The 13824-nt window shown below is 33.6% G+C and overlaps 2 protein-coding genes across 2 annotated transcripts; one reads left to right on the top strand and one right to left on the bottom strand.

The window, feature by feature from the left end:
- Positions 1–1485: 1485 nt before the first annotated feature.
- Positions 1486–4590, bottom strand: LOC127241494 (uncharacterized). The gene is made up of 2 exons (XM_051260578.1): positions 2548–4590; positions 1486–1861 (listed from the first exon to the last, which is right to left on the bottom strand). Exon 1 carries the CDS (start codon positions 4023–4025, stop codon positions 2715–2717), a length of 1311 nt encoding a protein of 436 aa, XP_051116535.1. The 5' UTR covers positions 4026–4590; the 3' UTR covers positions 1486–1861; positions 2548–2714.
- Positions 4591–10754: 6164 nt separating this feature from the next.
- Positions 10755–13558, top strand: LOC127241527 (uncharacterized). Its single transcript, XM_051260639.1, has 5 exons — positions 10755–11447; positions 11691–11812; positions 11927–11967; positions 12066–12164; positions 13156–13558. Exons 1-5 carry the CDS (start codon positions 10970–10972, stop codon positions 13319–13321), a joined length of 906 nt encoding a protein of 301 aa, XP_051116596.1. The 5' UTR covers positions 10755–10969; the 3' UTR covers positions 13322–13558.
- The last annotated feature ends 266 nt before the right edge of the window (positions 13559–13824 follow it).

The following is a 13824-nucleotide window of genomic DNA, read 5'->3' as shown; positions in this document are numbered from 1 at the left end:
CATTCATTGTTTTAGGTACAATTATATTCATTCCGTCAAGTTAATTAAGTATATATTTATTTTTGCATCAAGTTTTTTAAAAAACAATAATATTTTAATTGCAATATGTAATTAAAAATAGTGTATTTTGCCCTTATATTTTTTATATAAAAGTATTGATATGGTAGTATAGTAGAAATATTTGTGAAAAAAATAGTATATTTAATAAAATGATTATTTTGTAATTAAAAATTCAAAATAAATATATATATTTGTGAGTGAACGGAATCGTATGTATTGATGTATCTAACTAATAATATGGACTTTATGTGTCGTTATAACTGATCAAATCAAGTCAAAATTTACTTTGTTGAATAAGTATCGTTTTTTTAGGAGTTAGTTTTCTCTTCTTTTTTTTGGATTCGGATCAGGTGTAGAAAGCTTAGTTTTCAGTACTGTGTTGAAAATAATTTCAACCCTCGGATCTTGAAGGATGATGAATTCTGATGATGATGATGAGTAGGGTTGTGTTGGTGGTGGCAAACAGTTGAGTTTGTTGGTGGTGGACTGGTGTTGATGGTAGTAGCACACGAACAACTGGGTGGAGGAGAAGAAGGGGGTGGTGGTGGAGGAGGCGGCGGCGGCGGTGGCGGCAGTGGTGGTAGAGGAGGACAATTTCGTGGAGATGGAGAAAACGGCGACAGTAGTGTTAGAGGACAGCTTGGATGGAAATGGAAGAGGAGACTGCCGCTGTGGTAGTGAAGGAAAAGAAGAGAAGTTGGTGGATGTGGTGGGTGGAGGTGGAAGTGGCGGTGAAGGAGGAGGGAGTGGTGATAGGAGGGCTGATTTGGGAGGATCAGCATGTGCTGATTTCGAAGTGTTCACCACAGGATCCGGATCTCTTTTTTTTTTATGCCATAAATAAAAAAGATTAAAAAATAAACCATATATGTTGAATAGGGAATAAATATTTGATGTAATAATACATTAAGTTCAATTTTGATTTTGAATGTGATATTTTTAAATAATATATATATGAATCGCATAAAAAAAAAAATATTTTTTATATAATATTTCGAACAGAAAATAAATTGTAAATAGTATTATATTTATTTATTTTTTTAGAAAAAAAAAAAAGGGCTTTATGACAATAGATCAAGTACTGTATACATAAAAGAATAAACAATAATATATAGGCATTTCATATTTTAATCAATTCTACTATTTCATCAAAAAAACTCTGGCATGTCCATGTGCCACCAATTTTATAGAATATTTTTATGATTTAATATATGTGCTGCCACTAAAATGTTACAATTATGCAAAAATATCATTCGTTATCCAAAATAATTAAAATATAATCTAATTAAAATAACAAATTTATATTTTAAAAGTATAAATATATAAAAGCAATATTTATTACTAATATTTTTATATTATCAATAATAATTTATTTTTTAATATTAATATTAATATTTGTATATATTTTATTTTTAATTTATTTATTGTGCCCCAGTAAAAAGAATTTCTAAATCCGCCTCTGAGCATGTCGAAGGACAATGCAGTTGCCGAAAAAGCTTCAGCACAACACGTTGACAACAAGATTCCATGTGACAATCGTTTGGTAACTTTACAGGCTAGCGTGCTGCATAACCAAATACAGGTTGAAATTCAAGCCTCGTTCCATAACTCAGCAACAATTTGTAATGAAGTCGCATGATTTAGGGACGAGGAAGCTCGAAAAGAAAGAGTCTCGGACCGTTAGCTCCAATCGGATCCTCCCATGACTTAGCCATCAGGTACGGCGCCAATCTCCATTTTGCGCCGTTTCAATATAGTCGAAGTAACCATATTGAACAAGGGCAACAGGTCCGGAGTACCTCTGTCATCGAAAAATTAATTAGTTCTTCTCTTTTTTGTGTTATTTTTATTAGAGGTAATCGGTTTTAGAAAAGGTAATATGTGCGTGATGATGTAGTTTTCATAAAGGTAGTTAGTCTCGTTATAGAAAAAATATTGAGAAAATAATTACAGAAATAACGGAGAAGGTGACTGTAAAAAAATACTTTTACCACAACATACTTCACCTATAAAACATAACTGTCAAGTCCCGTAAGGGAGGGCGGGATTAGACATGTGACCGTGAGCTCACATACCAACAATTCACAGAATCATAGGGTGGTAGAAAACTTCGGGTTAAAAAGATCGAAAAAAAAACATAAATTCAATCACAACAGGCAAAGAAAACAAATATCACTTAAGTTCTTGAGAAATGCAACCGAAGACAAACAAAATACCTCACTTTTAACACGGCATTCGCATCCTAGTTAAAAATAAACATCATTCATCGAGGTATCAACACATTCGGATTCATTGTAACATACTAGCTAGCCAATTTCTTGTCAAATGCTCAATTTAAAATATAAAGAAGAATATAAAGTTGCAATAGGTAGCAATGGTAGCAAAGCAAACTCAAACTATCACGAAAAATTAAAAGACAAATGCACATTTTCATAGCAACCAAAGTATGAATTAACGCATAGAACATTATGAATGAACACATAGTACCTGCGTTTGAATCCTCCAAATTATAGAACTCGAGAAAAATTCTCATAATTACTCTCGGGCAATCGTTGCTGTTGATTCTTGTCTTTCGTATTTATGCATAAATTGAATCCAACAACTGCACGGGGTAAGAATCAAGACATTTTCGAATTTAACAATGTCGGATCAGATCAATTGGTTTTTGGGATTTTCCGAATTGAATCTAGATAAGATCCCGGAACAACCAATCTCAACTTCCTCAAGAAACCACACTCATCTGCATCGAATGCAGATTCAATTCTCAATTTTGTCGCAACAAGAACGAAATTCTCGCCATTTCCAACATCGATCTCGTACAGCTCCTCAAACACTTTCCCAACCTCACTAATCAACCCCTGATAACTTAACTTGCTCAAAGGTATCACATTTATTATCAGAGCTCCCTTGTCGCATAGAATGCCATTGATGGCTCGAAAAACAGACTCAGAAACAAACTGACGAGGCGGCGCGCAAACGCCGAACTCTGCGTCATCAGAATCTAAATCAACCATAACTACATCAAACTTATTCCCCTCAGCTACATCAATGGACAGATCATTAACATATTTAATTGCATCTTCGACGATCAAATCGATTGTGTCATTGCATTCTAACCCAAAATATCTCTTCGCCACTTGAATCACGGCGGCGTCGGCCTCGACGCCGACGACCTCAAAGCTCAATTTGGTATGCAGAAACATAAGCAGAGCTCCTCCTCCAACCCCCAAACATAAGGCCCTTGGAACAATTCGATCTTCCAAAAAATTACAGAGCACTGAAATTCCTGCAACCATGGGGATTAGATACGGCTGAACTAATTCGTTGGAGTCTAAATCAAATTCCATGGAATCCAAGCTCTCGAGCTTTGATTCTTCCTTTGGATGGATACTAATCTGAGTTTGGATGAAATTCGGCATTCTCTTAAACCTCAGCCGCCTCCTAAACTCCTTACCGCCGTCGATTTCCAGCTCGACGTTCTCGATCAACATCTCCCCAACGCGAGGCCCCTCGCAAATCTCCAAAATCGAGCTTCGAATTACCTCATCTTCGTAGTCTAAGAAAACCGCCGGTTCGGGAATTTCTCCGGTCGCTGATTTGGGGGTTAGGGCTAACAACAGCGGCGCCAAATTCCGCGGCGGCGCTGCGGAATTAGGTATGACGGTGGAATAATCGTAGGAAATAGGGTGCGGGGAGGCCTGCGGGTTGCCAATTAAGATCAGGCGGGAGAGAGGTTGGGAGGTGGGGGAAGAGAGGAGGAGCTGGAGGTGGCCGGAGAAGGTGGAGAAAATCCAGTCGGATTCGCGGCCAAGTGGAACCCGCATGGCCGCTGTAGAGGCGGCGGCATCCTCAGAGGCGGCGGCCGGCGAATCGAGGACAGCAATCCGGTGGGGATGGCCGGGAATTGTGAAGGCGATGTATCGGGAAGGCACTAGGGTTTCGAAGGTCGATGGGATGAGTGCCATTCACAGTTCACATGACATTTTTCCTGATGTGTTTTCCCTAATCATCATCAAAACTGAGATTAAAACCTAATTCCACCGATTGGATAAAACCTAATTCCATCGATTGGATAAAACCTAATTCCATCTATATTCCCCAGCCATAATACATCATCCTTCCTAAATCTCAACCATCGAAACCAAACCAAACCTACAGTGATTCAACCAAATTGTGATCCAGATCATCAATAATCTATCTATTTCCCCAACCACGGATCTGTCAACTTACACAGATGAAGAGGAAATGTCGAAGAGCGGCGCCTCCCAACCCGACCTCTCCGGCCGGCAACGAATCCCTCCTCAACAAAATCGAATCGAGCGCCGCAAATTGTGCCACCAAATAAATTGGAAAAGCCTACTACCGGCGATTCAATCAATCCTCTCTCTCCTCAAAATGCTTCTTCTACCATCGATCGATCGATCGATTCGACTAAGATCATCTCCAACCCCATGGGGTGTAAAAAATGGGGGGCAGTGACACTGTACCTCCACTCGAAAATGGAGTGGAGTTTTTGGTGTATTTTTTATATTTTGGGTATTGAATGGTGTAATTTTAATTTTTCGGTATATTATATAATTTTATTTTTTAAAAAATTGTGATATAATTATTGTGCTGTTGTGTTATAATGGTTGCGCTCATGTAATATATTTATTTGCTCTTGTGATAAAAAAAATTATGTTTTTGTTATATGTTCTTGTGATATAATGGCTGTGCTTTTATGATATAATGGTCATATAATGATTGTGCTCTTGTGATAAAATAATTGTGCTCTTATGATATAATGATTGTACTTTTGTGATATAATCATTATATTCTTGTGATATAATTGTGGTGCTTTTGTGATATAATGATTGTGCTCTTGTGATATAATGATTATATTATATTTGTCTTGATAGTATTTAATTATTTATTTAAAATAATTTTATTTGTAATAATTATTAATTATAAATATTAATTTTCATATATGTAACTTTTAAATAAAATATAAATTATATGTATATGGACCTAATGCAAAGATAAATTAAAATTTGGGTGTAATTTATAAATATAAAAAATTATATAAAATAATATAAAAAATGAATATATAGAAAATATACGTTTTTTTAGAGTAAAAATTGAAATTGATGATTAGACTATAATTTTACTGTAGCAACTGTAAAAATGAAGAGAAAATTTGGAGATGGCCTTAACAAGCTTTTTTTCCCGAAATTTAACGTCTTTCTTTCTTTTGTGCGACGTGCCACGGGCTTTTTGACAGAAGAAAGGCGAAAGGAAAAGTAGCATGTCGGGATAGTGTGCACCTTGTTCTAATCGGTCGGGTCGGGTCAGCCCAAATTCAAGTGTTCGTTGATAAGGAGAGAAAAAAATATATATATTTTTAATATAATATGAATATATATTATATATATTAATTTTTATTTAATATATAAAATTACATATAGAAATAAATATTTTATTTAATTTTTTTATTTTAATTTTATAAAATAATCAATATATGATTTTTTAAAATTTTGTATTATAAAATAATTATATTTTTCTAATAATGATTACATAATTTTTAATTTTTAATATATTAAAATTTTATTATATAAAATAAATAATAATTTTAATAAAATGAAAAATAATAAAAATTAGGGGACGTAAAATTCGGTTCTACAATGTAAGTGAAAAATTGAATGAGTTTAGGGTAAAATCGTACTTGTTTGTTATTCATTTTAAGATACAAATTAATAGATATGATTTTAATTAATATATTACTATATTTATTGATTGTAATATCGGTAAATTGAAGATAATTATCTAAACCATCGAAATTTTTTCTAAAACTACCCCATCTTATTTTATTTCCCTAAAACTCCATTTACATATATTTATATTTTTTTAATTCCAAATTTCTATTTTTACTCTCGGTCGCCCGCAATGACTCTCCATAAAAGGTAAGTGTGTGTTTTAAATTTTGTATTATTCTCTAATTTTAATTTTATTGGTAGTATTATTTGCTTCTTTATTGTATTCTATGTATTCTATTTTTTTATTTTTTGTCTCGATTGTATTTTCTCGCATTAATAATAATTTTATGTGTTTGTTGAATATAATATATTGATTTTTTATGTTAAAAATTTTCAATTTGTTGAATACATATTGTTTTGTTTTTGTAGGAAATTTATAGAAAAAGAATATCGTAATTGAAAGAAAATAGAAGAAATAATTGTTGATGATTATAAGATAATTATTGATAAATATATTTTGAGTCCGACCAAATCTTGTTAGTAGGGCCAATTTTTGTGCATTAGTGGTGTAACGTTGATCATTGTATATCTTATAAATATTCAATTTTTTGTTGATTAAATATTAAACTTAAATTGTTTGTAGCTTTCACTTATATTTTAATTTGATTTAGCAAGGAAACGAAATAATATCTTAAATAAGCTCAAAATTGTTTAAAATATTACTATTATATAAAATTTTATTATATTTAAAATGATGTCTATATTCCATATATATTTTATTGATATATAATTATAAAAATATTTAAAATATCAACAACATTACTCATATAAAAAATAACAAAATAATATCATAACTTATTATTAATAACACAGTGATCTACACTATCTAAAATAATGTATCCCTAACAAAATGATTCATTTTTTACGGGCTGGAAGTATTAGATTTGTTATTATATTTTAATTTTGTAATATTTTTATAATTTTTAAAATTTTGTATTCCATGAAATTATACTAATAACAAATATATTTTATTAATTAACATTTTAACATAAGTATATAAATAGTTGATTTTAGCAACAGCCTTGTGGGTATTTCCTTCCTCAGTGAAACCCACTCTCAATCGCTCTTTTTAGGTTGGCTGCCACCGTTGGAACCAATGAAGCAAATGATTGACCATGAAAACATCAATTTGGATTTGGGTATAGAGGGTTGGTCCCAAGAGATCCTTCTAGTAAGAGCAAGATAGATTTTTTGAAAAACCCTAGATAGGAAAAGAAAACTATGGTGGACCCGCCGCAAGAAAGGAACGTCAGATTGGTTCGAATCCAATTCGTGAGATAGAAATGATCTTAAGAGGGACCTAGCTAAATTCTCGAACAGGTGATTCTGTAGTCGCAGCTTACTCTTTCTCGAGGTGGGATACCCAAAGACTCGTCGAATCAACTCAACTACTGCTAGCGAAAGAGATTCATTTTCAATCCACCAAAGGGACTAAATCTTGAATTGCCAGTACAGTGATTTCCGGTCTTCCTCACCTGTTCTAGTGACATAGGATATTTTCTAGAGGACCGACGTAAACAAGCTCGCGACTCTAATAGAAAGAAAGGGTAAGCTCTCTATTTGCTTGCAATGCTATGCCTATCAAAGAAAGTAGGTGAAGGCTTCCTTAGCGGCCAACTACTCATTACGCTGTTTGACTTCACTGGGGTTGGACGAATTATCCGAAGAGGATCGTTTAACCGTAGCAAGAGCGCGAAAAATTGGATACCTATCCAGAAGTTTTCCCAACTCAATCATAGATGATGGAATCATCAAAGATTTGACCTTTTCGAACTCTCTCTGTAACTCACTAGAGGCCCGGGAAACAAAGATGAGACAATTCGGCTACTAATCTCACTCTCGGCGCAAAATTTTTTCCGATCTTGAGTCTGCTAACCCGACCTACGACCAGATTGCTTACATTTTCTGTTGCACAATTGGACTCCTCTCAAACATAGAGTTAGTAAGTCCAACAATCAATCAGAGCTGCCGGGCTCAGCGAATGCAGCCTTCACTCATTCTTGGGCCTTCGGGGCCCTTAGGGACGACTCCAGTCAAGCAATACAAAGAATGACATTGACCGGCCAAATATCACGTAGAAAAGACTAGCGAATGATGGCCCACTCCACCCAAGACGAAGTAGGTGACTTTGGAAGCTCAAAGAAGATCTCAATAAGCAGAAAGACCGGCATTGTTCACTAAAAAAGGGTTGTATGGATCTAAGCAGGAAAGATGCTGATTGGAACTTGGCGCTTCTTCAATCGGCAGCAACTCAGGAACCCGTCCAGGTAGGTTTGCTCAGGTTATGGCAGGTGCCTGGGCTACGAATACTTGCAAAGAGCTTATTAGCGTATTCGTTCACTGCTGTCACTTCCTTCTTACCATTTCTCTTCGAAAATCTCTACAAAACCACAGCGCTCCGCGTTCTATCTAAGTTCCGCTCTTACGTACGCCCCACCTCACATAGAAAAACCCGTGTGAGTGGGAGAGAACCATCTCGTCTTACGCGATGTTGTTGCCCGACGATTGCTACTAAGAACCTAATAGAACTTTGTGGCTCTTGGCCCAGACAACGTCCTAGGCGAAGAAAGCTGAAGCCTTTTTAAGAAGTGTATTAGTAAAAATAATTATTATTTAGTAAAAATAATTATAAATTAAGATAACTAAATAGTTTAATTAAGATAAAAAAATTTTAATTTTAAAATATAATTAAAGTGTATAATCAATTTTCTAAAAAATGAAAGGACAAATTATGTAGGACGGAGAAAATAGAAAATAGGGACAACTCATGTGGGACGGAAGGATTATAACATTGGAAAATGTATCCGGTTGATATAGCAAAAAGATAAAGCAATATAGAGAACAAAAAGTAGATACTAATGCTCTAGTATTTTGGGTATGTTTCTCCAAGGGGTCCCTGTTTTTTTTTTAAAATAAAATAAAAATAAATTTTTATTTAATATTTATTATAATTAAATAAAAATATATATATATACAATATATATGTCATTTTGTAAAAAATAAAATTTTTATAATATAAATAAATAAAAATTTAAATATATATATGTTGTGTATAATATAAATTCATAATCAAATCATACAATATAAATTTTATCAATTAAATTTAATACACATTTATATTATTTTATTCATTATCCGTCAAATCAATACACATCAAAATTCTCCAAACTCCAACCAAACCCAAACACACAAGAAACAACAAAATCCAAACTAATCACAAAATCCAAATAAAAATCAAACCCAAATTCAATTTTTCCCAAACTCTGTCCAAGAAACATACTTGTGTTTGAATTAATATAAATTTGAATTTTTTTTAATAATTTATTATTGAAAAACGTATATAAATAATAATTTTAATTTTAATTTAAAATCACAGCCAATACATTCATTTATGATTTTTGTTTATATGTATAATTAATAACTTTCACCAACATTTATTTGTTCGGTAAAATCAAACAAAATAATTAAATCCCAAACAAACATGCTCTTTATTTAGAAATCTGATAGTAATTTTTTTTATTATCACATGTCATACTAAGTGTGATTTATTTTATTGGTTAGTTTGCAGATTATTTGGTTCAACAGGGAGTTATCCGGATCTTACCCAAATGACAACGGTTGTGGATTTCTACGTCTTTAGATTTCACATGCCATACATGGAAATTGCAGAGTATTAGATTAGACCGCGATGGGAATATTAATTATTAAATACTAATAAAAATATATGTGTATTTTTCTCTTAATTTGTATATAGTAATTAATATTCAAAACTTAATAAAATAATAAATAAATGTAAACTTATGACTTATAAACATTATTATGAAAATATTAAAATAAATATGTACTCTCTCCGTCTGGTTAAAGGTAAGCATTTATTTTTTTGGCGCATAGTTTAAGAAATTCTCCATTCATCCCACTTAATTTATCAGCTATTTTTATTTTCGTCTGTCCCCACGTAATTTTTCCTTTCAATTTTTTTTAAATATAATTATATACTTTAATCAAATTTTTAATTTTTTATTATTATTTTAATTAAATTAAATTATTTTGTCATATTAATTTTAATTTATAACTATTTGTATTAAATTATAATTATTTTTACTAATATACTTCTTAATTACTTACTAATTACACAATATATAAAACTTCGTGTCTAAACAAAATAAGACAATTAAGTGGGATGGAGAGAGCAATAATATATTAACGATATCGGGTAGTTAAAAGTAGTGTAATATATAATTTTTTCTAGCATGACGTATATAAAATAAACATTTATAGTAAGTTTATAATAAAATATTACTTCATCCCAGATATTTTGGGCTTATTAAAAAGTGTATTAGAAAAAATAATTATTATTTATTAAAAATAATTATAGATTAAGATTAAAATAGGTAAATAGTTCAATTAAAATTAAGAAAAAATTTAAAATGTAATTAAAATGTATAATTATATTTTTAAAAATAAAAATAACAAATTATAGGACAGACAAAAATAAAAATTAATGAAAAATTATATGAGACCGGAGGCGGTACATATTTACTAAAACAAAAATATTTTATAAAAAATAATAATATATACTTAATAAAAGATTATTATTTTTATTTAATAAACTTAAGTAGGATAGTTATTTACTATTTTCGTCCAATCTAATTTATCACATTTGAATGAGCTACATTTTAGATATAATATAATTAGTAAATAATTAAAAAATATATTATTAAAATATTATAAAATTTAAAATATAATTAATTTGTATAATTATATTTTTTTTAATTAGGTGGATAAAAAATAATAGAGATAAATTATGGGACGGACGGATTACTTCAATTAAAAAAAATAAAAAAATTATTTTTTTTATTTAATAAACTTAAGTAGGATAGTTATTTATTAAACAGTTGGCATAGTGAGCGAATTGGGTAGAGAGAGAGAATAGTGGTGAAGAGAAGGGGAGCAGAGCATTGGGTGTGGGTGGAAGAAGGAGCCACATTTTGGTATCAGCCTCCATCGTCAGCACCATCATCATCACCATCAGTAGTAGCTCAGAATCAGACTCACAGAGGAGAGAGATACAGATACAGATAGAGATAGAGAGAGAGAGGACAAAACCGATTCTGGTGATGCTCGGCGTATTCTGCGCCCGTCCAAGGCCTTGTTTCCTCGTTTCTCACTACGCCCACGGCCTCGCCGCCTCCTTTGATCGACTCCTCCGCACCTCCTCCCTCCACCACTCGCCGCCGCCGCCGCCGCCGCTTCTTCGAGATCCCACCTACCGCGCCCCCTTTCAATGTCCTCCCCAGGGCACTGGAGCCGCTTCTATTTGGAACTCCCTCCTGCCTTCCTACTGGCGTCGCCGCCGCGCCGCTCTCCTCAGCCGACACGACCACGACGCCGTCAATCCGGGGGAAGGCTCCTGGAACGTTGCGTGGGACGCTAGACCGGCGCGGTGGCTTCACCATCCGGATTCGGCTTGGCTCCTCTTCGGCGCCAGCGCGAGCATGGCCGCCGCGCACGTGGTGGAGTCCGAACCGACTTCCGAGGTCTCCGTGCCGGCGGAGGAGCTTATTGCAGAGAAGCCTTGTAAATATCGGGTGATTGGTGAGACAAATCGTTCTGATTGATTGCTTGATTCCATTTTGATGCTTATTTTGCCGAAATCCTATCTTCAGATTGTGCTTGAACTCCTTGCTTGTGTCGTATTCATTTTTTGTTGTTTCGTTTTGCCTTTTTGTTCTTCTGCTCGATTTCGAAATTAACTGTAATAAGCAATTCTCGTTATCATCTTCCTCCAACTAACACGCCTCAGAGATTGTTGGATCATCGTTTTTCGTTCTGTTGCAGGGGTTTTAGCAGATGGAAGGTGTTTGTTCAGAGCAATAGCGCGCAATGCCTGCTTGAGAAATGGTGGAGAAGCTCCAGACGAGAATCGTGAGACAGAGCTTGCTGATGAATTAAGAGCTCAAGTACACACATATTCATATATATATACATACATACATACATACATATTCAATTTTTGTTTGTCAATCTATGGTAGCATAGATTATATGTTTTATTGACTGTGTTCATGTGTTCAGGTGGTCGAAGAGCTGTTGAAGAGGCGAGAAGAAGTAGAGTGGTGTGTCTCGAGAATTTTCATATAAAGTCTTGACTGAATGATTTTTTGGTTGAAAAAACTTGGTTTAATCAAGATGTTGTTACCGCTGTGTGTTCTAGGTTTCTTGATGAAGATTTCGATAAGTATGTGAAGGGAATTGAGCAGCCCTTTGCCTGGGGTGGAGAACCTGAGTTGTTGATGGCTTCACATGTTCTTAGGTGAGTCTTGTTAGGGCTTATCTTATTATTTGTATGTTTTGTATGAGAGATTGAAATGAATTAGAATATCGAGGGGGAGAGCTTACTTTATCCCGGGAGGGATGTAATTTGTCGAAGAATTATGGAATGGATTGATTAACCAAGCAAATAACAACATTGGTGAATTTAGATTCATTTACAAAACTTAAATGATTGTAGTAATTGATCCTTGTAGTTAGAAGTTAGACCCAGTGATTATGTAAATGATATCTCATGATAGAATGTATGCAATCTTTTAATTCTGCTAATCGTTCATGTTAATTATGCTATTTATGTGAATTCGAGTTGTTTTGAAGCATGCTTGTGGGTCAATTAGTGCATTTCTGAATTTTCTTCTTCTTTAGCTATGAATTCCTCGGTATCTTATGCTTTTGATCAAATTATGTTAGAGGGTTATATTCAAGGCTGATTCTGGTCGAAACTTCCATATATTGTCGGCAAATTGTAGGTTTGTTTCGGTCCTAGGCTAATATCCTTGAGAATTCACTTGATCTGTTTTAGCTATTTGTGTAACACATCATTTTAGCCTATCAATTGGATTCGTTTTCAAAGGGATACATCACTCGATCAAGATAAGAAACTTACGATAGTTTTATTTGATTCTCAGTTCAAAGGTTTTTATTGCCTCCTATTAGACAGCACCGAAAGAAAAATTACAATATGTCATGAATCTCTAGTTAATGCTCATACATTTGTGGAATGACGTGTGACACAAATTTATATATGATCTCCAACGAATTGGAATAATACCATATATAAAAACACGTTGGAGATTCGAGCATGCTTTTTGGATTATGGTTATCTTTTCTTTAAATTCCTGATTCCGGCGCAGACTTATTTTGTGTGTACCCAATATAATGTGCTATATTGTTGAACGCTATCTGATACAGTTTAATTACGTCATTTTGTTCGAAACTTCTGGATATCATTGTCTAATTAAATGTTGGTACAGGACTTCCATATCCGTGTACATGAAAGAGGAGGGCACTGAGAATTTCATAAAAATCGCGGATTATGGTAAGGAGTATGAGAAAGACGAGGAGGACAGTCCCATCAACGTTGTTTTTCATGGATATGGTCATTACGACATTTTGGAAACAATGCTGGAGTCCAGGTAGATTCAAGATTGAAAAACTCGGACCGTTAGGCAATTATTTTACCCGAATAAGAAGTAACTGAAATGCACTCAGTTGAAGCAATTTTTTTTCGACTTCATCTTTCTCTAATACTTGAAATTTCTGTCGAATGCGATGAAATATATATGTTCGCCGTTTTGTCTTCTATATCAAGATAGATGCCTAAGAGATGTGCGCCGCATAATTTGTTAATCTTTATAAAATGTATAGTTTCTCGTAGCCTAATCTATCTATGGCTTTCGAAACTCGGAGAATTTCTTATATCTGCCCGTAGTTGGTGTTACATATACACGGAAATGAGTTTAGGACGCCCGATCGAACATGTATTACCATTGCCTATGTAATAGAGTCCGGCGCACGATTTTTATTTATTTTTTTAGATAACGTGGGAATCCGCAGCCGCTATTCTTCGGTGTGCGACCTTTATTTATTTTTTTAGATAACATGGGAATCCGCAACCGCTATTTTTCGGTGCGCAATTTTTA

The sequence above is a fragment of the Andrographis paniculata genome, unplaced genomic scaffold (assembly GCF_009805555.1).
Source record: "Andrographis paniculata isolate CXL003 unplaced genomic scaffold, ASM980555v1 Contig82END, whole genome shotgun sequence".
In the NCBI taxonomy this organism is placed as follows: domain Eukaryota; kingdom Viridiplantae; phylum Streptophyta; class Magnoliopsida; order Lamiales; family Acanthaceae; genus Andrographis; species Andrographis paniculata.
The sequence above is the reverse complement of the archived record's forward strand: the minus strand, read 5'-3'. Positions and strand labels throughout refer to the sequence as shown.